We start from the raw sequence: 26873 nt of genomic DNA on the forward strand, positions 1-26873 counted from the left end.
TTATTTGCTGTTAAATCACATTGGCAAAATGTCCCATTATATGAACTTTACAATATACTTAATTGTCAGAGTAATTTCCTAAAACCCAAGAAAGAACTTAAAATTGCTTTTAATGATAACTCTACTTAAAGATGACATGTTTCCTAATAAGAATGGTTGTTTAAAAATACTATTTCTTTCAGATCTCTGCTCATATCCTACTTTCCCTGTGAGATCATCCCTGTTTATTAAAATTGGCCCCATTCTTCCCTCTCCATTTAATTCCCTTCTCCCCTAGCACTCTGACTTGACCTTATTGCAGTTTTCTTCATAACACTTATCACTGTTCAATGTCTTATAAGATTATGTATTTATTTGGTTATTTTCTGTTTCCCTCCGCTAGCATGTAAGCTCCTTGAGGAACAGTTACATTCCTAACACTAGTTTTGTGCCAAATATATAGTAGGTTCTCAACATAAATATGTATTTAATGAATGAAAATGAAATATACTGAGCTTTTTAATATGCCTTAGGATTTAAAAACTAGGATGAAACTGTGGATTCATATTTCACAGTTACTTGTGCAAAAGATAGGAATGTAGGTTTATCTTCTGAATATTTCTTTACCTATACAATGAAATAAACACTTATCCCTATATAAGAGGTGATAGAAAGGTTGAAATCTTTTTAGAGTCAAAGTGGCTTTATGTAAATATGGTAGCAATCCTCTGATTTGCTTTTCTTCCTTTCCTTTCACTTTGTGCAACTACAATGAACACCCACTATGTCTCCCCTGCTAGATGTTAAGAATGTGGTTTATGAACACAACAAGAAATACCCTGCCTCAGAGGAGAGTGTAATCTAGGAGGTAGTAAAGCAAAAAATTAGGGATGGACATGATCAACATTTTATAGATGTAAGCAACCTTTTAAAATTGAGCACATATTATGTGCTCAATTAATAGTTATTGAATGAGTAAATGATTTGTTAAAGAAATTCCAAATCAAAATTTAATCTTTTTTCAATTATTTCTATAAGTAAAAAGTCAAACATTATTTTCACTGAATCCCTTCTCACAATAGCTTTGTGATTAACAGGGTTTAGAGTAAATTGTCCAAAAGGACACACAGAGATTCTACCTACAAAATACTGTCATCTTTCCATGAGTTACTAGAGGAAGGAAAATGCTTGTGCAAAACCAGGTGAAACTGTTTTAATTCAGAAGTGAAAGTATTCAGGAATGTGTAGTCCATCAGTCTGTCACCAGTGTCCAGGGAAGTGTCTGGCACAGAGAAGGCAGAAAATACATTTTTGTCAAATTGAACTGAAGGAATATAAAAAGGGAAAAGCATTTATTTCTGTCGCCAAGATGATCTCTAGAATATCTCAATACAGACATCTTACTTTAGTTAACTGATCATTTCTTTCATTTTTCTTTGCTTCAAGGTTGGTTATAGTCATAAAATTCATAACTACTATAGACAGAGTCACTAAAAGAGTACAGTTTAAAACAACTAAAGCATTCATGGCACACGAGGGCATGAACTTTCCATTACTATAAGCCTCCCAGCATACTCTCATCTATGATGTAGCTGTATAATATGATTATTTAATAAATGGCTAAATTATAATCCAAACTCTTCCCCTAAATCTTAGCATAGGTAAACTTTGAATGAATGCACATAATATACCATTAAGTCACTCTTTGATTCCTAACTTGAAAATAATTACCTGGGCCATGTACTATGATTTTGAAATTTAATAGGTAATTTATGAACATTAATATCACCTAATAGTTTTTGCATGTGAAAGAGAAGAGGGGGATTTTAAAAGATGAAAACAAAATCAATATTTGACATATAAACTATTATTTTGTTCACACTGTTTTCTCTTTATCTAGTCTTGCATATTTAAGGAATATCTCAGAATTGTCTCAAAATAAAAGGAACTAAAAAGTCATTTTTTAATCATTGTACACATCTCATATTCAGAATATGGATTTCCAGATTTCTTTAGCAAATTATTTATGGACTGGGCCTCTTTTGGAAAAACATAAGAGATTTTCCCTGCCAGTTTATAAAAGCACAAAAAGCAAGCCGAGGGCACAGCTTGCAACCTTCCAGCTTTAGTAATGCTAGCCATCTGTTTTCTGTAAGGTAGGTGTTGTTTTTTCTTGTTAAATTCTCCCTGTGAAATGTTTTTCTTGAGAGTTTTTTTGGGTTTTTTTTGGTTTGTGAATTCTACCTAGTGATACAACTCACCAGTGGACCATAAAGGCACACCAGGTTCTGGGGGGAGCTTTGCAACATCTTATATTCACAACAGAATCTCACTGTACTGATCTAAACTGAATACTTGTTCAGGGAGATTTATTACAAAAACACAGAAGGGTCATAATGATTTAAGTGATTTTAATTTAAGAGTGTTTACACTTTTAGAAAGATGATTATTGAGTGAGATTTTAGGTTTGTGGTAGTTCTTAGTGGTAAATTTTCCTGTGGAAGGGAATAGAACTTAGCTGTTGTTACAAGGAAGGAACAAAAATCTATATTCTCTAACAACTGGACATAGGCAGGAAAGGCAAGTGGGTGTGGCTCATCCTAAGGAACAATAGTTTTCTTGTTTCTTCCACTTAAAGAAAGTAGTGCATCATGGAAATACTTGTGATGACTACAGCGATAACTCCCAAATCTGGCATCATAATACTAGAGAAGCTTTTAAAAAAAACCAGACTTCCAGTTGCAAAGCAAATCAGAATCATAAAAGGTAGGGTCTAGGAATTTATATTTAAAAAAATTCTTCGAGCAATTCTGATTTCAAAGCTAGATTTGAGAAGCACCAATTTAAAACAAAATCAAATCTGAAATGTAAAAATTTTTTTTTAAAAAAGAAACTCCTTGATTTGAGGAATACACGTTTAAAGTCATGGAAAACACAATTTTTAAGGGACTAATTTTGAGTGAAATCTTTGAATGAAAGAACTGAAATATAATTAAATATGGTCATATTCTGCCACAGCTTAACAATTCTCTTGTCAAGGTTCCATATAATTGGCCTCAAAAATCTTTCCGACTGTGATTATATTAAGCACAGGTGTATTGGGGGGGGAGGTAGCTCAGATATTGTGACATTAACAGGCCCGACTAATTGCTGCAGTGGCTTTGTCCAGTCTCATATGCTAACTCAGAAAAATTCCTGTTACCCTACAGAAATCATCTTTTCCATTTTCCCTATGTGTTACCAGTGCTGTTCTTGAAATCTGAGTGCACTCTGTTTTGTGATGTTATTTATGTAGACAGATCAGAAACATGATTGTGAAATACTTGACCTGAAGGTGTTTTGTGGGAGAAACAGGATTCCTCCACTGTTCTTAGCTCTATACAAATGGATTTCTGCCAATATAATGCAATACATGCTTTCTCTGTCCTCCCTCACCCTATTACAGATTGTGATAGGTCCCTATAAGGGGGAGAGAGCTCTTGAGCATGAATTTGCTTTTGCTATACATGAAAATGGGGTTGAGGCAGACAAGAGAAGCCTGGGAACCTTATGCTAAATAACAGTTGTGTTTGAATAACATATGTCAATATTTCAAAGCACTTTCACATCTATTTGATTCTCAAAACATCCTTTGGGGTGGTGTGTATTACTCTTATTTTTTAGATAAAAAATTGGGAACCAAAAAAGTTATTTGCCAAAGGTTTCATAACAAGTAATTTTCCGTGCCAGAGCTCAAAAATCAAAATAAAACAAAAAGCTTAAGGTTCCTCAACTCCTCTGTTTCCATCCCCCCTGCATCACTTTGCCTTTTAGGGGCTCCTGGTGACTAGGTTAAGAGTCAAAATATATCTTAAGGCTTACCAGTCAGAGCTACAAGTTTGCCTTCTCGGTCCCCATTCCTCATTCTCTTGATTTGAGCTGACAGAGTCCTACTTACTATGAAGGTGGAGCCAAAGAAAGAGGCCTGAAGTGCACCCAAAATCTGCTCCAGACCCCTGGTGCTGCCCTTCTTCCAGCCCTGCCCCTTACCCACCACTCCGTTCCTCTTTCCTCTTCTGTGTCTTTTCTTTCCCACTCTTTCTTCTAGCCATAGCAAATTACATATAGCTCCTGGATAAATTCTACTTCTTCCTCAAACCTCAGCTGACACACCTCTTCCACCAAAAAGGCTAACGTATTCCTCCTCCAAAATGCCTTCAGCAATGCTGTGTCCTCCCTTAGCATCCTGTATTTATTTTCATCAAGGTACTACTTACGTACTTCAGTTGCTTGATTATCTGACTGTCTCCCTCCCTGGGCTATAGCTACTTGAAATTAGAAAGGTGTCTTTGTTTTGTTTAGTTCTAGTACCTAGGAAATGGCATGTAGTAGGTGCTCAATATTTGTTGGATGGATACATATCATATTCTCTCTGCTCAGGGCCTTAGCATTTCTTGGAGTATTTCTGTAGATATTTCTTTGGAGACCCCAATTTGTTCCCTTACTCTTCCAAGACCTTTACAAGGCTCCTACATAGCACACTGGGTTGTATACTTTCGTTTAAAAAAATATGGTCATTTTTGTTATCGCTGGAGTTAGGCCCTTAGTTTGGAATGCTTTTTTTTTTTATTACAATGCTACCTCTGTAGTGGAAATTTTATTTGATTTACATTGTAGTCGGTCCCTGAATTACATGGTTTGACTTACGATTTTTCGACTTTAATATGGTATGCGAGTGATACGCATCGATCTTTTCCTGGGCTATATGCAATATGATATTCTCCCTGATGCTGGGCAGCGGCCGTGAGCCACAGCTCCAAGTCAGGCACACCATCAGGAGGGTAAATAAGGATCACTTGCCCAGCCGGCCATGGCTCAGCGGTTGAGCGTCGACCTGGGATCCAGGCGATCAGGGTTCGATTCCCGGTCAGGGCACATGCCCGGGTTGCGGGCTCGATCACTGACTCTCTCATCATTGATGTTTCTGCCTCTCTCTCTCCCTCTCCTTTCCTCTCTCTGAAATCAATAAAGATATATTTAAAAAAAAAAAAAAATAAGGAACACTCTGCAGTGTACTGTCTTGGTAGTGTTTTTGGATATTGTGCCCTGAGCATGTTTAAGGTAGGCTACATTAAGCTACGATGTTTGGCCAGCTAGGTGTACTAAATGTATTTAGTACTTAAGACATTTTCAACTTACAATGGGTTTATTTAAGTCGAGGAGCATCTGTATTTTATTTGCTTTACTAAGAAACATAACTTATTTTCCCTGAGTTTTAGGACTTTTTGACATTTTAATATAATTGCCAAAGAGCTGATTTCCTTTTCCTCTTAAGAAATTCTGCAGAATGTTCCACTTGATGTGCTCTAAATACCATATGGCTTTTCTTGAAATTCACCCCTGTTTAATGACATGAAAAGAAATAAAATTTTATAAATGTGTTTTAAATATTAGGAAAGAAAAGCACTTTTTAAATAATAAAAAAACTTAGGTATTAAGAATATTATTAAAATAGGAAATATTAATTTGGTGTTAGTAATGATAACTGAGGGAAATTTGCCGGTCTTTTTCCATTACACAAAATATTACCATTGTAAAGAATCTACATATACTGTTAAATAATATACATCTTGATATTTTATTGTCACATTGACTTTTTCCTTTACTAATATTTTAAATTATTTAACTCTTAAGATCGACAAACTGAATGATTACAAAGCTAAATTAACCCCAAATAATTTTAAATATAGTCAAGTTCCATTTAAGAATCAATTTTTAAGTTTCTGGCATCTTTAGAATACTCTAAAAAGTAGAGTTTTTAATTCATCATACATCGGCTGAAGTAGCATAACGTCATGGCTGGGAGAGGGTTACCACTGCCTATTTCATAGTCCTGTAAGTTCTGGGTAAACTCTTTACTCGCTTTATAGACAGTTAAAGGAATCCAAAGCCTGGGGGCCCATAAGGGATAAAAAAACTTACTCTAATTTTACAAGTTGAGGTAGAATAATGTGGGATAAGTGAATTCTGGTGTACATACAATTTGCTCCACATATGGAGAACAAGTTTGTGTATGCTTTAGAATTCCTAACTCCCAAAGAAGTCATTGGTAGATGTGGGTGGGCAGAAAATAATGCCTCTAAATGTGCTCCTCTGGTTAGCAGTTCAGATGCTGTGCACGGCCTAGGCCTTATTCCCCTATGGCTGAACCTCTACAGCTCCTGAGGAATTTCTATTGGTGGAGACATAGGCATTTTAAGTTTCCTTTTTACCCAGTCCACCTTGTCATCTTATTTGCTAATATGCTTCAGTCATGAAGAGTTTAGCTGAGCTCACGATAAATCCCATCAGCCTTTAAGTTTGATATTTAGCTGATAAAGTTCCATTAAGTAACTCAAACTCTGCTGTTCCATTAACATCATAAGAATGTGCAGATTCACCCAGTTATCTTTCATTAAATAAGTATGCAAATGGATCAGGTTTAAATTTTTTTGTTAGATCACTCTTTTATTATTATAAAACAAAATAAGCAATCACATTTATTTTATGATTTTATTTCTAATGGTTATTGCCAGTCAAATTGATTGCGACTTAATTGATGCTTACTAAAACAGGAAAAAATTAAAGTTGTAGCTTGGTTGTTGGAGGAAGTTTTTATTTTCAAAACTCTTCACAAAAGATTAAATTTAAAAAAAACACAGTAAGAATTTTGGTGAAGTCTAGTTTACACTTCAGAAAAATGAAAGGAAATGAAGACTTGAATAGGAGGTAATTTTAAAAACAGGTGGTTGGTGATATGCTTTAAGTCGTATTATTTAGTGTTGAGTTTTATTGAATTTTTTCCTAATGGCTTTTTCAGCATCACCTCTTTAGTCTAAATAAAGTAGATAGAATACAGTATATTGTTTGCTATTAGGGGAGTCATATTTGTATAATGCAAGCGAATTCTCTGGGGAAAATTTCATTTCCTGTGCCCTGTAAACCAATCTAAAGAACTGAATAATAGTTGGTATTAAATCACTTACTCTCCATTCTCATCCAAACTCCTGAAGGCTTATTTGTGTCATGGAGACAGTTTTTTCCCATCAGTATCCTGTGAAGCCTCAGGATAGCTAGGGGAAATTTCACAGGATATTAGAATGGTAACATTTGGTGGCTACATATGCATAGCATCAGGAAATGAAAAACTGACCATTTAGAGCTGGGAGCTGAATAGAAAGAAAGAATGGAGTTCACATTCTTAGTATGTTTTGCTTGCTTCCCTTTGATAACAAATTCATTAAAAAAACAACACCCATCATAATCTCTCCTGTTTCCTATCTCTAAGGTACACCATGCTTTACTCTCTTTTCTTTCAAGTTAATCCAGACCCCTCTTGCTTTTCCTCCTTCCTATGGGCTGCCAGTTTGCTACTCTCATTTATTCAAAATTTACATTTAGAGTGTGAATTTTAAATATAATACACACAAACTTGTCTCCCCATTATCATTTATCTAAAGTGGCAGCCCAACTGTCTAACTTAGATTGTTGTAGTTAAGAGTGTGTGGTTGTTCAAATATTGGCTCTGCCGCTCACTAACTTTGTGATTTTGATTGACTCCAAGCTTCTACCAGGGTGGATGTAAGGATTAAGTATGGAATTTTCATAAGGCATTTAACATAGCCCTTATAGCACAATAAATAGTAGCTATTAATATTTATAATAGTTTGTTCTTCCTTAATATCCATCCCAATGTGCCTTAAATAAGATTCATAATTTTTCCAATGAAATTTATGTATCTTTCCAAATTTCTATTTCATTCAGTTTCTAGACCAATCTTGTATCCTGTAGAGACCTGTGTTAATTATCTATGGCTGTTGCATAACAAAGCATGACAAAATGGGTGGCTTATAACAACAGAAATGTATTCTCTTGCAATTCTGGAAGCTATAAGTCCAAAATCAAGGTGTTGGCAGCACTGTGCTCTCTCTGAAACCTCTAGGGGGAGAATCCTTCCTAACTTTTGGTGGTTGCCAGCATTCCCTGACTTTCCTTGCTTTGCAGCTGCAGCACTTCAATCTTTGCCTCCATCACATGTGTTTGTGTCTCTCAGTGTCTCTCATCTGAAGTCATTTTATCTTCAGAGGACTTATTTCCAAATAACGTCAACATATCTTTTGGGGGGACATGATTCAATCCATAATCGTATCCAATAGATGTTACTTCATTTATTCATTTACCTCTGAAGTTATTTGTTAATTTTTGTAATACCTTATCCCAACCATAGTCAGTCAAACCCTGCATATTTTCTATTTGGTGTTTCACGGATTTATCCCCCTTTCTTCACTCCTGATATGGCATATTTGCCCTTCTTTCCATGACTCTTGAAGGTGGTTCCTGCTCCCTTCCCATGCAGTTTTCCATACCTCCACCACCTCAAATACCTTGCATTTTTCAGTGCCTACTTTAGAACTCACTTCTACTCACCCCCTTCAGATGTTTAGTTCATAGTGATCCCATCTTTTCTTATTTATTATACATAATTCCTCAAACCTAGTATCTTACATAAACAATTTATTACCTTGACTAATTGTGGTCATTGGAGAAATAACTGGATAGCAGATACTTTATATACCCCTTAGTAAATATTTGTTAAAAACAAATACTTTTATAAGCTTCCTTCTTATTTTCTCAATTAAAAGCTCTTCAGGAGTACCTTGTGTGTCTTTTACTTTTGCATCTCTCTGGCATGAGGTGTAGTCAAATATAGAGTAGACTCTTGATAAATACTTAAGTAATCTGAAAATGGATATGAATGGATTTACTAAGTATAAAATGAGTGAACTTCTAGCACAGGTATTTGATACCTTAATTCACACTGTTTTCTAAACTATAAACTAGCATGCATGGATGAATCTCATTGTCTTTCAAACTAGACATTTTATGATACAACTATTTTTGACTTCCTAAAATGTCAAGCCAGTATAATACAGAATTCTGCATCTAAATTTGAAAAATTATATTTAAATTTGGTTTTGCTGAATTTCCAAATGGCTGTGGAACTGGATCTGGAAAAACTCATTTATAATTCATCACAGTGTTGCCAGGCTTAGTCATCAGTGGCAACTGGTTCCTCCCATGTTGCTGTGTGGAGTGCCCTGGCTTCTGCACTGTTGGCTGGCACACCCATTCCCCTCTAAGGCAACTACTATGGAGGCACTGGGAGGATTAGAAACAAGAGTGCTGTTGTTTTATCCTCAGGCAAGAGAAGAAATGACAAAGAAAGGAAAATAGGAAGTAGTAAGTGAGGGGAAGTGCCCATACTCCTTCAGATCTTCCTAGCCAGTTGGCAGAGAGGAGGAGTCCATTGCCAGTTACCAGCAAAGGCCAGGAGTGACAACATTATCCAGCTTGGAAATGAATTTTTGGAAGAAACCACTTTGGATTTTAGTTTTTTCACCTAAAACACACACACACACACGAAAAAGTATTAAATTAAAGAAAAATAAATAAGGAAATTACCAAACTTGAATCACAGAACTCTTGACTTCTCTTACATAAACTTCTCCAGCCTAAGCGAACTGCCTTTCTTAAGTAGTCCCACAACAACTTGGTTTGCTTCTAGTTTTATACTTAAAAAACTATGTTCAACTAGTCTGTTGCTGGACTGGTTTTCTCACTAGTCTGTGGGCTTCTTAAGGGTGGGGTGGCCCCTGTATTCCCAATGCTTGGAAAAGTAACAGACAGATAATAAATAGTTGTTAAATAAGTAAATTATATTATCAAAAGGCATACATGATGTTATTTTTTAAATTCTCACCTGAGGACATGTTTTTACTGATATTTTTAGAGAGAGAGAGGGAGGTTGAGGGAAAGAGAGAGAGAAACATCAGTGTGAGAGAAACATGGATTGGTTGCCTCCCGAATACACCCTGGCCAGGAGTCAAACCCACAACCTGGGGATGTGCCCTGACTGGGAATTGCACTGATGATACCCCAACCAACTGAGCCCCACTGGCCAGGGCATACATTATGTCATTTGGGTGTTTGCTTCAAAGTTCTTTATAATTTGAAATTATTCTTGATACCAAAGCTATTGGAAGACAAAAATATTCAAGGAAGCCTAAAACACACACAGGGACCTTGAAACTATGGCCTTAGCTCTAAGGCTGCTGCACTGGGGGGATTTTTTTGGATGGTGTGCATTTGTGGGTGTCTGTTTTCTCACTTATATATAGTCAGACTGTCCTAGAGTTTGAAATACATTTTATTACCAAATAGGTCACTGAAGGACAGTCAGATAGGTGATCAATCTATGCTTGATTTAATGCCTTTGGAATTCTGTATTTCTTTCACTTCTAGCTTATTTGAAGTCTGCTTTTATAAATATAACTTTTCTTTCCTGCAGTGATTGAAGGTTGTTTTTGTTTTGGATTCTAGAAAATCCTCAAGTTGATGTTCCTGAGAATTAGTTCTAGTTAATTAAAATAAATAGTATTAGGCAAATACTGCTCAAAACACAGAGGAAGATTTCCAGAATAGGGACCAATAATTCAAAAGGGCCTGGGACTCATATAGTTAATGAGAAAATGGAATTGACTTTCTAAAATTTCAATGTGTATGCAGATTTTCCAGAATGAACTGCATATATGTGCACACTTATTTTTTCTCCTACAAGACAGTTTCATTACATATTGCAACCTCTGTATATTTTGATTGTTTTTGGCAAGAAAGCTGGACTCCAAATGTCTCATTTCATGATCCAAAGTATGCTCTTGCACTAGACAAGTATTCAATAAAATTTGCTGTATAAATAAATATTGACTAAATGGATTAAATAATGCCTCCATTTCTCTTGCCAGATTGACTAATTTATTTGGATTACTTTCAGCAGCAATTTAAGGCAACTTTATTTGTGATACCCTAGAATATTTTATTTTGCCCCCAAAAGTTAAGACTAATTTTTTATCTCTTTCTGTATATTAAATAGAGAACCTGAGGCACTATTTTCCTCTACTAAAGCAAACAACCTATTAATCTGTCTTTTTGTCTAATCTAAATTTTATACTCCACAGGTTAGCAGATGTTCTACATTTTCCTCCTCTCAGCTCAACACCTGTGAACCATTATGTTTAGCATAAAAATAAGTGTTCCATACCTATTTGGGATTGAGCAAATAATTTAAAATTTTTTGAAAATTTTAAACCTTCTCACCTATATTTTAAGAAAGTAACAGTTTTCCTTTATATTTTTACTATCTTATTTTACTTTATTTTTTCATCACCATTTATCCCCTCTATGCTCTTTCACCCCTCCCCACACACAGTCACCATACTGTTGTCCATGGTCATGAGTTCTCTCCCTTTTTAAAATTTTTTTCTTAATCCTTCCACACCCACCTCCCCAACCCCCCACCAGAGCTGTCTGCCTGCTCTCTATCTATGAGTCTGTTCCTATTTTGCTTGGTGATTCAGTTCATTAAATTCCACATATGAGTGAAATCATATGGTACTTGTCTTTCTATAGATATTTTCTTTATAGTCATCATTTTTTAAGAAATTAAAATATGAATTAAACAGTAGTGATAAAAATCAGAATTTAAATAAAATTAAAAGGAATAGTATTGAATAATTATTAATACTTTAAAGCTTTTGAAATTCCAGTAAGGCTTTCCATGTTCACATTTCCTCTACGTAAGAGTATCTTAATTTGGTTTCCATTTGTTTACTTATTAAAGGAAACTTACTTCTCAGAAGCACAAGAATTTATAGGTCAAAGTCTTAGATTACATTATATTTTTTTGTATTTTTTCTTACCCAACCATAGAATAATGAAATATTCCTAGTTTAGTTCTGTATCTTTTTATGTCCCAAGGGAATTTTAATAGTCTTTATTTTCAGATTTAAAAAAAAAATTATCTTTATTGTTGAAAGTATTACAGATGTCCCCCTTTTTCCCCATTGACCCCTTCCACCCTGCACCTACTCCCTGCCCCAGGCTTTCATCACACTATTGTGTGTGTCCATGGGTTATTCATATATTTAGTTCCATATCTTACAAAAGGAACTTGCAGATCTTCCTTCTGGATGTAGTAAAGATGTTTGGGAGAAGAAATGATTGCCTTGGCTGTTGGTCTTCCTGACTCCTCTCCTCTCCTCCCCTGTCTCCTCCTCCTGCTTCTACCTTAATTTTTCTTGTCTATTGTTCCCCCAGAAGCACAAAAATTTCCCAATGAATGGCTTTGCTGTGCATCTAGAAGGTTATTAATTCAGCTTCCCAGTAAAGGCAGCAGGTTCTCTCTTTGTGAATATTACTGTGGCATTTTTCTGGTGTTGAGATCTGGAACATATTGAGGCTTAAAACTACAATGCATGAGGTGGATTCTATATAGTCATTAATGTGTATTACAGAAGTAAGCTGAACATGAAGCTGAAGAGAAGGGTTTCAATTTTGAAATGGTTTTAGTCTTATTTTAAGGAGTCTGTTCCCTGCTCTGGAAGTGATTTGGTAGGGAATGCCAGAAACAAGGGTAAAACCTATTTTTATTTCTGTTCTTCAGTGAAATCACACTTATAATAGCTACAAAATAGACATTAATAAAACCTAGGTAGTTCAGGACAAAATCGGGTATTATGGGGTCAAGTCTCTGAATATATCCAGGTGGGTAAACTTAGGAATTATTCCTTCAGGATGAAAGCACTAGTGCCCACCTGCCTCCAGAAGTGAGCTCCAGAGCAACCCCTTCAGGCTGCCTTTAGACACTTCAGAATATTTTAGAATCTTTGGTAGTAAAATGAATGTGATCAAAAAGACATCAAGAACTGTGGAATGTTGAGATCATTGCAAAATAAATTTCAGTTTGGTCAGGACAAGGGCAGTGATAAAGAACAAGCCAACAGAGGCTGAATTAGGAGGATTGGACCTACTACAAAGTCTGTAGTTTCTCTAGAGGCCTACATATGCTTCTGTATCAGGGAAGACAGAGAAAGAACACAAGATGTAGCTGCCAAAAAATCGTAAGATAGAGTTGAATTGATTCTAAAAGTGTCTTACCACTCATTTAAAAGAGAAATACCTAGGAAGATTTTGGTTTCTCCACTTTAGCTCAAGCAATCTAACTACGGGGGGACATTAAGGAGACAGACTTTATTCAAAACACTCAGAACAGTGTGTGCATTTAAGTAGGCAGACACATTGGCATAGCACAGATGCTTACTTTATTCACTGAGGAATAGCATTAGAAAGTAAGACTTGGGTGTGCTATAGAAATGACTAGTGAAATTTCTAGCATATTCAGTATAAGGCAGGCCACATTCTCTTTGTGGTGATTTTACAGCTATTCAATAGTTTGGCCATGTTTTTGGAGGGGGAAAAAAAATCTATGTCAAATGTATTAGCAGACTGAGAGTTGGTTTTCCAGACAGAGTTGTAGATGAGCATTGCATGTGCATCATGTGTAATTTTAGTTTCATGTTTTGGCCACACTTGTGTAGATTCCTCAGTGTTACATGGAAAGAAACTTTAGTCCCTAATATGGGATATTTTCCTTTTTATTTTTCCCATTTAAGTTAAAACAGCGGTTTTACTAGTTAACTGAAAAGGCTTTGCATCTGAACTGAGAAATGTTTGATGGGCTCGCTGCAAAAGCTAACCACCTTTGTAGACAGTTTATCCAATCTCATTTTATTTGTATGCTTCACTGAAATACTGTGTGTGAGTTGTCTTCTTTTTACTCTCCCAGGTTTCACGATATGTTTTCAAAATTAATTGTTATTATATTTAGAATATAAACTATGACTGTCCTTAGTGCAATAGCAATTTAATTTGGCTCAAATAATCATTAAATGCTTATTGTTGCTCAGTTGGTGCTATACAAGAGAGGAGGAAAACACCAAAAAAGTAATAATTTGAATAACCATCCTAAAAAGATTTGGAGGGCTCATTGGAAAGCGAAAGTCTGTAGGTGGGTTGAAGGACAAAAGATGCAGAATTCCACAGCTTGCTCCGTACTCCCCCACCCACCCACCCTCTTAAAATAAGCACATCAGTGAATTAGCTCACAGACCTTGAGGCTGAGGTGGAAAAATATTGTCAAAATATGCAACTGATCCCACTCAACTATTCTTGGTGGCTTCATATGTATCTAATTTTTCAAAGTTCGGGATTAGAAATGGAAAGAGAAATGATGAATGTGGAATTATTGGCATTTACTCAGAAGGGTCTAAAGGAAGAACTGAATACTCTAACCTCTTTGTCTCTCCCTTATGATGATAAACAGAAGGAAGGGAGGGGTTTCTTTGGAAGAGTCTCTGGAACTGAATCCAGCATCTGGGGCCATGCTGTGCATCGGTAAAGGCGGCGTCTGTGGTTTGGTCCAGAGGGACAAGTGGAGCTGCTCTGTTGCTGCCTCCTTTGTCCCATAAAGCATTCTCGGCCCACTTTATGAGGACACCAGCTGACAATGCTGTGCTTCTAGCCCCAACCAAGACTCTTACAGTCAGAGAAATTTTAAATACTGTTGGCTCAGACCTTCACAACCCCAGAAGGGACCGAGGCCAGCTGGGTCAGGAAGGCTGAAGGGCTGCTATAACGTTCTGAAAATTGTTCCAAAATATGAGCTGCTGTGACTGACACATCTTTTTCCTTTCTGGCCACCTAGAGGTCTAGACATCAGGGGCACACTTGGCAAGAATCACCAAATGACCCATTTTCCTTTCATTCAAAACAGGTTTCCTAAGTGCACATCTCCTCTGGGCAGTTTGAGGAGGGAGGAAAGAGAGCTTCATGTGCTATTTTTAAAATAAGTACATCAGGGAAGGAGCTCCTTCCTTCCTTCACTCACATATTCATCCATGCAGCAACTATATTTATCAAAGACTGATTATATGACACTGAGTGTGAGGGTTATTGAGACGACACATGTCTGGCTCCCAAGGAGCTCACTGTCCAGTGGAGAAAAATGACCTGAACCAACACTTGTCTAAATAGGAGATTTAAAATTTTTGTGACACATGAACACTCTATTTCTGCAAAGAAGAACTTTGGTTAATGTCTAGGGAATGTCCAGCATAGGCTTAGGGACTTGTATATTATATATTTTTCAAATTCCTTAGGTAGACCCTAGTAATTTAATATGCAAATAGAATCACATCTCTCCTGACAGTCAAAGGTTTCAATATGGTCATTTCTGTGAAGGTCCCTTTTTTTTTTTTTTTTTTGCACGAGGATAATTATATAAAAGAATGTAGACCCATGGCTTGGCCCATTGTTGTCAAACAGCAGTTCTGATGACTGGTCTCTAATTGTGTTATAAGATGATAGATTTGGTCTGCCATCTAGTGATTAAGAACTGAATTCTTACAACTAAATTTAAAAGCACATAAACTTTTTTGAGAACACAAATCTGTGAGAAACATAGGACAAGTGAGTTACTCTCAAATAAAATGTGGTCAGATAAAATACATCTCTTCTTTCTAAGATACCAGTGCCAAGGCATTTGTGGTAATGATCTCACCATGGATCGGTTCAAATTCTTAGAACATTTGGTAAGGATAAAAGAATCCTGTAGCTTGGAAGATAAAATTTTTAGAAGTTACACCACCATGGGAGATTACAAAATAACAGCAGTACTATTAGATATGTACCAGCCCTCCTCAATTTTAGGAAAGTTAAAGAAACATAAATAGCAAAAATACAAGTGTCACAATATTGCAGTTTTAGAATTCTTGTTCAGATTTTATAAAAAATATTTGTTTACCCATGTACTTTAAGACCAATAATATTTTTAAACTTTTAGGCCTTAGATAAAGGTTAATGGCAGCTTAGGCTAGTTTTATGATTTGTGTAGAAGAACCAGGAAGACAGTATTGAATTTCTCAGAATGTCATATGCAAATTCCTATTTAGTTATTTTTTTATAATGTTGCTATTCATAAAATAATTATGTCATGAAAACTTTACTGCAAATTGGCTGCAATTTTGCTTTCTATGTTACTTTTCATTTAAATAAACATCTATGTAGACAACAGAAGAGTCAACCTAATCATAAGGTGCACAGCTGCCGTGTTCAAAGCCGAGAGCTGCAGGACACCCTGTATTTTCTACCCAGTGTTTCTTTGTACGTGTCTTTTATTTAGATGTGAACAATGAGAGTTCACTGAGTTTCTGAGCCCTCTGTGATGTGCATGGATTCTTGCGCGGGGGAAGAGAAGGCAGGGTTTAGCAGCGAATGTGGCTTTTCATCTTCTTGCCATTTAAAAGCATTCCAACTAACTTTCCATATCATCTTAAATTTAATTATAAATTCTCAGGGGAAAAGGACCAGTGATTACTCAGAGTATAAAACTAATTTTTAACATTGTCACTTAAAGAAAGGAATACAGTGGCCCATATATTTTCCCCTTGGACTGAGGTCATGCTTTCTTAAACTTCCAGGAAGAAACTGACCTTCTATCAGCACAGTCTTTTTATTCCAACCCTGAAGGAGCTGCGGAGACAGGATAACTCACCCCAAAAAAGCCTGTCACACGTTTCAATGATACTTAATCAACATTATTGCATGTCATCTTGTTTATTGTTTTTTTCTTCATATTCTCTATTTCCACATATCTAATTGTTTAATTGGTGCAACTGAAATCTACATCACAATAATAATATATATTTTTGGGAATGGAACACATATTTTCAATATTTTGCACAATGTGGTACTAGGCTCATACTCACTCCTGAGTAAAAACATACGAACCCTTTTTTCCCCAAGGGTGTGGGAAAGAGAAACAAGCTAATTGAACTTATGGCATATCTCATTTTTAGCCAATGGTATTTAGTGCTTGTGGTTGGATATTTATTTTTCAATCATAAAACTTAATGAACAATTAATTTATTTACTTAATGGAATCATTTAATGGACTATGGATGTAAGTCCATTTCTATATAGGTTGTGTTTTGTTAAAATATTCATCATAGAACCACATGGTTTCAAAGTGGTTTTTCATCTAAAAGTAACAGTGCTTATTTGATGTACAAATTTTTTTTTTTTAAACAGCCCCGCCAAAAAGCATATTAAAGCAGGAGATTTATATTTTCCTTGGTTAAAATGTCTTTAGTAGCTCAGTATAGTATATAAAACCAATGTTTTATTGATTAGCTAGGTATTATATGATAAAAATCTTTTAATGAAGGGGAAACAGATTAGAAACTCTGTGCTCTTCTTATGAATAACAAAGAGCCCAGGATGTGATGTCATTCTCTGAAAGCAGTTTTCCATTTGACAAACATCTGTGATGAAAGACTAAATATGTGAAGCAAAGTGTTCCATAGAGCAGTGAGAAGAATGTTATCCAAGAAAAACTTTCTACAGCTCAGAAGATGAATATTTGGGTTAATGTCTTTATTCTAAGCTGAAATCATTTTCATCTGTAGTTTTGTGTTATCATTTGAGTATATTCATTGACAAATGATAATTTCTCTCATAAACTAATTTCAAATGCATTTTAAATATTTTCGTTTTATCTTTGTAAAGTACAAAGTTAATGCTGGTGCAATTAAGTTAGTGAACTGTAATTTAGGTTGATTGTTTCACTCATTTATATCCATCCACTGAACAACTATTTGTTGAATATTGGTTCTCTGCAAAGTATGGTGTCAAGCTTTAGAAATACAGTTCCAGAGTGAACAAGACACTCCAATCCTTACCTTCACGGAGTTTACTAATAGAGGAGATAAGAAAATAAGTAAATTAATACTAGTCATAGTAAATTTTATGAGGGCAGTGATTTCTGCCTATTCATTCACATTTTACTAACTGTTGATTACCTTGCATACAATAAAAATGAATGGATAAATGAATGAATGACTTCTTTAAGAGAGTTCTGTGGCCCGGCCAGGTGTGGCTCAGCGGTTGAGCATCAACCTGGGATCCAGGCGATCGGGGTTTGATTCCCGGTCAGGGCACATGCCCGGGTTGTGGGCTCGATCAATGACTCTCTCATCATTGGTGTTCCTGGTTTCTCTCTCCCTCTCCTTTCCTCTCTCTGAAATCAATAAAGATATATTTTTTTTTTAAAAAAAGAGAGTTCTGTGAAGCATATCAATTGGTTAAAGGAAGTCTACCTTTATAAGGTTGTCAGAGAAGAATTGTGGGGGGCAGGTGGCAATTAAGCAAACCATAATACTGAGCTATGGGGACCTGAGATTAGGGAAGAAAAGGTAGTGCCAGGCAAAGGGATAAAACTGTGCAAGGTCTAGGAGGAAGGCCTTGGGCCTTTAGAAAGGATTTTTGAATTTAAGCAGTTAGGAAGCTCCTGAAGAAATTAAGCAAGGACAATATGATCTGCATTATGTTTTAAAATACTATAGCTTGTTTGTTAAAAATCACAAAGTTAGAGATGTAGCAAATGTAAAATAGAATTGCTATTACTGTGTGTATGTATTTTCCAAATCTGCATTAAATTTTTCCCTAAATATAGAAAAGTATTTGGCAGGTATTATATAATAGCTTGTCATATTGCTTTGGGCATGGCTTTTCTTAATTAATTTTGATGCAAAGGTAATTACTACATTGCCTGTATCAGCTTTGCATTTTTGTTACAGTTTAGTAAGCACCTTTAGTTCAGGATGCCTAATGTAAATGTATTCCATAAAATAGGGCACTGTTATTCTTTTTTATCTCACGTTTAAAACTAATTTTAATAAGCCTGTACACTTTTTAAAAAAGTTCTTCTTCATGGTACAAGAATACATAGTTTCTTCTGTTGTTGAGGGATTTACTAAGCTAAAGTTTCCAGTGAGTTGAAAGTCATAGAAGGTTCACCAAGCACAAAAATTATGTATTCTCTTTAGAACTATTATTTTCTCCCCCTTTTCACCTGGTTTATTTTTGTTCCTCCTTATTTATCTTTCCATGTTTTGTTATTTAGACCTTCAAAAATGAAGCCTTTTGGGAAGGTTCCTCTGATTAAACATACCTACTTTGGAACACTTTTTCTTCTTCTTCCCCTATTTTGCTAGGATATAAGTATTATAACCATTTCATTGTGAATTATATATTGCTTTGGACATAAATACTAAATGAAGTAAGTTCAACTGTGTTTTGCATCCTTGAGAGGTCACTGCCTAGCCCAGAATTTTTTAGAAACCACAAAATGACTCATCTTCTTAATTATTTTCCAGATTCTGAAATTTCAGATTACTAACCTTCTTCTTATTATTATTCTAGAAGGATATGGTGAAGAAATAGCCTGCACTCAGAATGGCCAGATGTACTTAAACAGGGACATTTGGAAACCTGCCCCTTGCCAGATCTGTGTCTGTGATAATGGAGCCATTCTTTGTGACAAGATACAGTGCCAGGAAGTGCTGGAATGTGCCGACCCTATCACTCCCGCTGGGGAGTGCTGCCCTGTCTGTCCGCATACGACTGGAGGTGGCAATACCAATTTTGGTAAGAACGCTTAGGGCCGACTCAGAATTGACCCAGTGACTCATCTTTATAGTTGCAGCGTTTTTGCTCTCAGAAAGAAGCAACTCAAGAGAATAATTAAACCATTATTCAGTGGTCTTTGGGGTTAATGATTTTGCTCACCCATGTTACTTACAGTAGTGAGAAAGAGGCAGTGATTTTCTGTCTTTTTAAAAACCAAGGGGATTTTTGGCTGAATTTTGAGTGGTTATGTTTAATTTGAGAATTCCTTGTGCCACTTTAGATGGTCATTTTTCACCTGTCCATGCTGGATGCCTCTAAGATATTTGTTGGTTTTCTATGAAATTGATTAATGTTCTAAGAGAAGATCTAGAAAAAACATGTATCTTCCCTGGTGCCAACTTTGCCTTTGGGAGTGGAATGATTATTTCTAATGTAATTCAGTGCCACAGAGCCCTCTATAACATTAGCTCATAAATGCAGAATGCTTTTAATGTTGGCTAAGAAAGAAATGAGAATGAATGTATATCCTGGAGAAAACAGTGATATAAACCACTAGTTTTAAAACTTTTTTTAGAGAAAAATGCTTGTGTTGAACTTAGACTATGTATATGAGTACATGTGTTAAAGAGAATCACATAGGAGAGAAACAAGTTTACGTTCATGTGTTTTAATGAACTAGGTAAGATTAATGTTAAAGTTTTAGGTTGGTGGTTTTACTGGTCATGAATAGAGACCTGGATGCATCATTGTCAAAACAGTGTCAAGATTTTTATTTTTTTACCCCAAATATCATTGCAAATAACAACAAATATAATGATGTTTTCAACAGTATATTTGAGGAAACATTAGACAGTAATTTATCAATTCTCCTCTTGGATATCATTTAAAAGTAACAATGTGCCTTGAATAAGTACCTAAACTCAAATTTTAGTTATGTAATAGGAAAGACATAATGGGGAGAATTAAAAACAAGATACCTAAGGGCTACCTGAAACAGATACAGTCTTCAAAGAATCCCCAAGTAATGGAGAAAAATTAAATCTGTGGGGATAAGTGAATAGTTCATTGGGACAATGATGGCAAATATTAAAAAAAAGGGAAAAGTGATACTGCAGAAAATACAGTAAGGGACATACTGAAATAGTGATGAGAAAAGAAAAATTTTTTAAAGGATTTGAAAGAAAATAATAGATATACAAGACAGGTAAAGGATATCCCTGAAGAAGAATCCCCAAAGAAGAAGTAAATGCAGTGGAGCAGAACAAACATATATAATAATATAATACAAGAAAACTTTTCTGAAGTAACATTAAGCTTAAATTTTAATATTGAAAAGAGAAATCAAGTGTCTGAAAAAGTTGACCCAGAAGAATCAGTATAGAGGCTTATCTTAGTAAAGTTATTAAACTTTAAGAAAAAAAGAATCTTTTGGAAAATCAAAGAAAAGGAATGTTTAATAATAGAAGCATTCTCTCTAAACTCAGAGATAAAACATGGATATTCATTATCACAACAGCAATTTCACAGTATTAAATGTTCCTGAACAAACAATTAGATAAGAAAAAAATTAGTGGTTTAGAAATTAGAAACCAGGAGGTAAAACTATCAATTTGCAGAGAATAAAATGTGTACTTATAAAACCTAAGGGAATGGAGTAAAAAGAGAAAGACTATAAAAAAAAAGAATTTAGTAAGACAGTGCAGTGTGAAATGAACAAATTAATAGGTTTACTATCTGCTGTTACATCATAGTATAAGTAATGAGAATAAAAATACTTCATTTATAATAGCAACAGATAGGCTGAAGTAGCTAAGGATAAATTTAACACAAAGTGTTCAAGATCTATCTGAAGAAAACTTTAGGACACTACTGACTCAGATGATCACTGTAATAAATGGAACTTTCTAATATATTCTTGGTTAGGAAGACTAATAATAGGAGAATCAAGAATAGTACCCCCCTGTTGGGGGCGAAATGTGGGAAATAAAGGAAAGGAGGCAAAGTGGAAGGAGGTTTTTTTTAACTGCATAATTGTATACCTTTAATATACTTGGGTTTGTTAATCATATGAATGAATAACCTACTCAAAATATATAAAAAACAAAACCAGAGAATATGGACTAAAATATTTCATTATAATTTTAATGGTTAATTTTATCATTTACTGAACTTTAAATGCTATATAAATGATATGAAGAATATTTTTTTTAAATGTCAGAATTTTCCAAAGGGATGCATTATTTTGCCTTTTATGGATATATTGATCCAAAACAACTTTTGAGCTCTGCTTACTAGTGATGGGGAAAATCTGTTTAAGTTAAATTTAGACTCCACCAAAAAACCTATTATTAAAATATTTAGGAGGTTTGAAAAAACTATTTCTGCGTAAAATAACATATTTATTCATTTCTTTTTATAGGTAGAGGAAGAAAGGTAAGTTTTATTTTGCATAGTCTCATTTTTGTAAATCTATTTTTCATTCTAATACTGTCTACATAGAACTGTGCTTTTGAAGTGTTTGAAAAGCTTTCGTAAAGTACAAAGTGCCATACAAATAAAAATATATGAGCTCATTCAGCTACTTTGCTTACAGATTACAGATGCCTCTATTTTATTCACATTGTTAATTTTTGTTTACAGATGTTTCTTCCAGAAGGTTATGAATCCCTTAAGGGATTGAGACTGTGTCACATTAACCTTTGAATTACTTGTGTTTATCACAGTACTCAGTATACATACCTTAAACATATTAGAAATGCAATGAATGTTTAATTGAAGGAAAGAAGGGAGAGAGGGAGGGAAGAAGAGAGGGTGGGTGTTAGTTCTACTTCGATGGGATTTTGGTCCCTCTTCCCTTAGTTGGGAAGTAAAGATTCAACTAAAGGAATTAATTGAACATTTTACCAGACACACATCACCCCCCTCCCCTTCTCTCCCCTTTTTCACCTTCAAGGTGCCTAAAAATCTAATCCCAGAGTCAAACCTTACTTCAAGAGGAAAACTGTGTAATGTGGCCATGACCCTAGCACACTGGCCAGTTTAACCACTTGTCTTCTGGAAATAGGTGGTCCCACTAAGTGAAGAGAGTTCAATTCCCTTGGTTGTGTTCTCAGTTTTCTGGTTAACTTGAAACTATGACATTTGCTCCAGTCTTATCCAGATGGGATGGGCACCAGAATCAAGATTGGAAATGAGCAGTAATCCCAAGTTCCAAGGCAATTATTAGACAGATTTCCAGTGAATTCAAATGTCTTTACATTGGCATACAATGGAACTTCAGTAAAGTGGTAATCAGATATTCAGATAAAGCAATGCTATACCTTCATGGGAAATGAAAGTGATGCTCTCAAGGGGATGACCGGGCCAGTTTTACACTTTTTGGTTCAGAAGGCAATACCATAAGTTTGTCTTAATTGAAATAAGTGTCAGTGAAGCTATTTCAATTTGAACATATGTCAAAGGAGAAGGCCTACAAATACCAGTTGACGTTTAATTTATATCTGAAAGCTAAAAAAATTGAAACTTAAAAGTTTGAGTTCAGGCCTCAAACACACTAGACAGATAAATATAGAGAAGATCCATGAAATAAAAAAAGAACTGTCAGTGAGAACTACCCTGAAATAACCAGTTTAATTTGTTTAGTAATCATGCACCCAACTAATTGAGGGATAGTGTTAGACTGTGTCATTTAGTTTACTGCCTTTTTTTCCAAACCTAGTATGGGACAGCCAGGAGAGGGACATGCTCAAAGAGTTGCCAATTTAGCACACGTTGGTTATGTTCCTATCTTCATGACTGTCATTTATTATCAGCTGTCACGAGAAATATGAGAGCAGCGTGATGCTGTAAAAATACATTTGTGCTTGGTTTATATCAATATTGAGTTTTATTTATAATTTACTTACTTATTTATATTAACCCCCAATAAGAGGCAGATAATACAGATGATATGACAGTGGAAAGAACACTCCATGGTAATGGCATCTTATAAAAGTAATAGGGCATGTCCACATAGCATTAACTTAGGAGTAACAGACAAGGTGTAAAATTAAACCATGATTCTCATCTGAATTTGGGTACTTAAATGGGTATGAAAATAAAATTTAGTTAACCTTTATGTAAATTATCATTCCACATAAATTAACTTATTTAACAAAGCCCATATTAACTTATTTAAAAAGCCCATATTAACAAAGGCAACAAATATTTACATTTGTGGCTTATTTCCAAAGTATCATAAAATCATTAGACAAGTTTATTATCAAGACCTGATAATGAATATTTAATCACATATCAAATATTGTAGACAGAGAGCTCATAATAAGATATCAACCCCCCCCCCCCCCAACAATTTAGCTAAGAAAGACATCGGCAGATTCCATTCTAAATACAAAGAGCAAAGCATGCATTTTTCTTTCTGGGCTGTAGGATAGAGATTTTACAATCATTCTTAGCAGGCTATTCTATTTTTCTCATTTTTGCTGAAATAATTTACCCTCCCTTTTTACTTGTTTTTTTCTAGACTTGTTCCAGAAAGAAACATTTTTCAGCATCATTTTTATAAAGTCTTTTTTTTTTTAATGGGGCACAGATTTATATATCCTTTTTAAGCAACTCAAATTCTTTCAGTATTTGAAAGAAAGCTCTTATAGCTCTTAAAAGGTTAATTTTTATTACTGTTGCATTGTGTTAAAAATGGAAAGACCCAGCCTGGAAGTTAGCGGATGTGGAAATGCAGAAATAAGCTGGCTCTGCTTTGCTGCCTGTCTGTACTGATCCCTTCCCCTAATCCTTTCATAGGTTGCTTTCAGTCTCTGGTGCTCTACCTTGAGCTTACTCGTATAGAGTTTCATCCTGCTTCTGTAGAGCCATTTCCCACTTCTTAATTTATTCCTCACTTGCAGAGTATAAGTTACCTTAGCATTAGGATCAGCAAATATGATCAGTGTATTGTTCTGCCGCTGAGTGCATTGTTAAGACTGTCAAGATTGTAAAATAATTTTAAAATTTCACTTTACGAAATGTTTTCAGATGTGAGATACTATTGGGGGATATAATTAGATTGTGCCTTTTGGAAGTACACTTTGGTGATTTAGATAAACAAAATCTTAAAAATATGCATTATCTTAAATCCACAACTTGAATTTTAATTTCTACAGATATATCAGAAGGTATCAACTAGAGATGCCACAGAAACACTAATAAACAAGGATATTCATTGTTATGTTATTTTTAATTATAAAAATGAAAACAAAAGCTAAGGCATTGATTAGGTAAACCAAGTTCAGGTACATGATGGAAACTAAGAATACCAGAATATTAACAGTGTTTATCTCCTGAGTGTTGAGTATGATATTCAGTTTATTCTTTATGTTTCCTTTATTTTAAAATTTTCTTATGAAATCATATTATTATTTTTTAAAATATGTCTTTATTGATTCCAGACAGAGGAAGGGAGAGGAGGGAGAGAGAGAAACATCGATGAGAGAGTCACTGATCGGCTGCCTCCTGCACACCCCTTACTGGGGATCGAGCCCGCAACCCAGGAGTGTGTCCTGACCCAGAATCTAACCACGATCGCTTGGATCATAGGTGGATGCTCAACCGCTGAGCCATGCTGGCTGGGCTGAACTCATATTATTTTTATAATTAGATAAAAGAATAATACAGTGGTACCTCGGTTTTCGAACGTCTCCATTGACGAGCATTTCAGTTTATGAACGCTGTAAACCCAGAAGGAAATGCTTCGGTTCTCGAACACGCCTCGGAAATGGAACACGCCACACGGCTACCACTGAGGGCAAGATCCTGAGGCCTAGTTGTTGGCTGTTGGTCCCTTGGTTTTCGAACATTTCATAACTCGAACTGCCTTCCAGAATGGATCACATTCGAAAACCAAGGTACTGCTGTATATGTGAAAGAAGTAATATAAAATAGAACCCCTTACCCTTGCTTTTTCTACATTTTGGATAGAATCCTTAATGTATTTATTCTCTGCAATTGCCTAGTAAAACGCATTGATTCATAAGATATTAATGAAAATTAATACATTCACGAAGAATTTATTGAGAACTTCTGTGTCCCAGACAGAGGATGTAAAATAGATATGATTATGACCCTGGGGAGACCAAATCTCTTGGAAGACAAATCCTGTAATAAAAAATTCAAGCAAATATGTGATAGAATAGAGATATATAAAGGTACAAACCATCCAATATTATTTAACCTATGTACTTGACATCATGCTCACAAAATACAGTTTTTGAGATTTTAAAGTTCTAAGAATCAAAATAAATTCCACCTACACATTTTGTGTTTGCTACATCTATTATAAAAGCAAACTAAACTGCTTGACTTTATTTACTTTAAATTATGATAGTTCCTTGTGTTATTTTTATTACCCTATCAATTAATATTTTTCTAGATTTTCCTCAGATACTAAAATTACCTGTTATCACATCTTTTCTTCTCCCCCCCCCCTTTCTTTTTTATTAAGATGAGCACACTTATCTCTTGTAGTATGAGTGTGAAAATTCACATGTCCAAATTTCTAGAATTTTTGTTTTTGTTTTTAGTATTTAGGTAGTTTTTCCTATGGTGCTTTGACTTTATATCTTTTCATCACAAGCATCTCTTGGTCTAGTCAACTCTTTGGGGTTTTTTTGCTGTAAAAACAGAATTGGATTTATTTTCTTATTCTATCTTTAAGATGAGTAGCATTTTTTCTCATGAATAATGTCTGACTAAATATCCAAAATTGATTAACTTTCTCTTCTGAATCATAGAAATTCCCAGTGTTCACATAGAATATTGTAGTATGACATGTTCATGTTCCACAAACCATTATATTTTGCCAATTAAAGTTTTCTTTTTACCTCATAGGGAGAAAAAGGAGAACCAGGACTAGTGCCTGTGGTAAGTACATATATATAGTATTCATGTACCTTTAGTAAACTTACCTATAATATAGCTGTATATTATTACTTATATACATACTCTCAAAAAAAGGGAAATTAGTTATTTTAAAACCAAATTTTTAGTATAAAACAAGCAAATCAAGATATATTAATTCTCTAATACAATAGTTAATGTTAATATAAAATTTTATGTTTATTTAATACAATTTTGAATATTAACCAAAGTAGATTTTTTATTTAATACAAAACTTAATGTTTATTGAATACAAGATTCTTGACTTTTACAGTCCTATAACTAAAGGTGAAAATCAGGGCTTTACAAAAATAAATATATTGCATGTGAATATAAAGTAATAGTTAAGATGTACATTTTTTAATAGTATAAATAGCCATGTAATCCAAAGAGAAAGGCATAATTTAATGCTCCACCCATCTGAAAATATGTCATGCCATTATCCTGGTTGAGATTCCATATTGTATGAGAGTTCTTAAGTGTTATTTAGATTTGTAGATGATCAAAAAGCATATTATTAGATAGTATTAAAGTTCTTCCAACAACCACTGTCATAGATTTTAAAGGAGTTATTATCACTCTGT

The 26873-nt window shown here is 34.8% G+C and overlaps 1 protein-coding gene across 2 annotated transcripts in view; it reads left to right on the top strand.

Moving 5' to 3' along the window:
• COL5A2 (collagen type V alpha 2 chain) overlaps positions 1-26873 on the top strand; it is a 254405-nt gene that overhangs the window by 167612 nt on the left and 59920 nt on the right. For both annotated transcript variants that reach the window (XM_081142182.1, XM_081142181.1), the window contains 3 exons: positions 19153-19377; positions 21779-21792; positions 26242-26274. In XM_081142182.1, coding sequence (XP_080998308.1) covers positions 19194-19377; positions 21779-21792; positions 26242-26274 — 231 coding nt within the window. In that variant the 5' untranslated portion in view covers positions 19153-19193. The remainder of the gene's footprint in view (positions 1-19152; positions 19378-21778; positions 21793-26241; positions 26275-26873) is intronic.

The sequence above is a fragment of the Miniopterus schreibersii genome, assembly GCF_964146895.1.
Source record: "Miniopterus schreibersii genome assembly, chromosome: 7".
In the NCBI taxonomy this organism is placed as follows: Eukaryota; Metazoa; Chordata; class Mammalia; order Chiroptera; family Miniopteridae; genus Miniopterus; species Miniopterus schreibersii.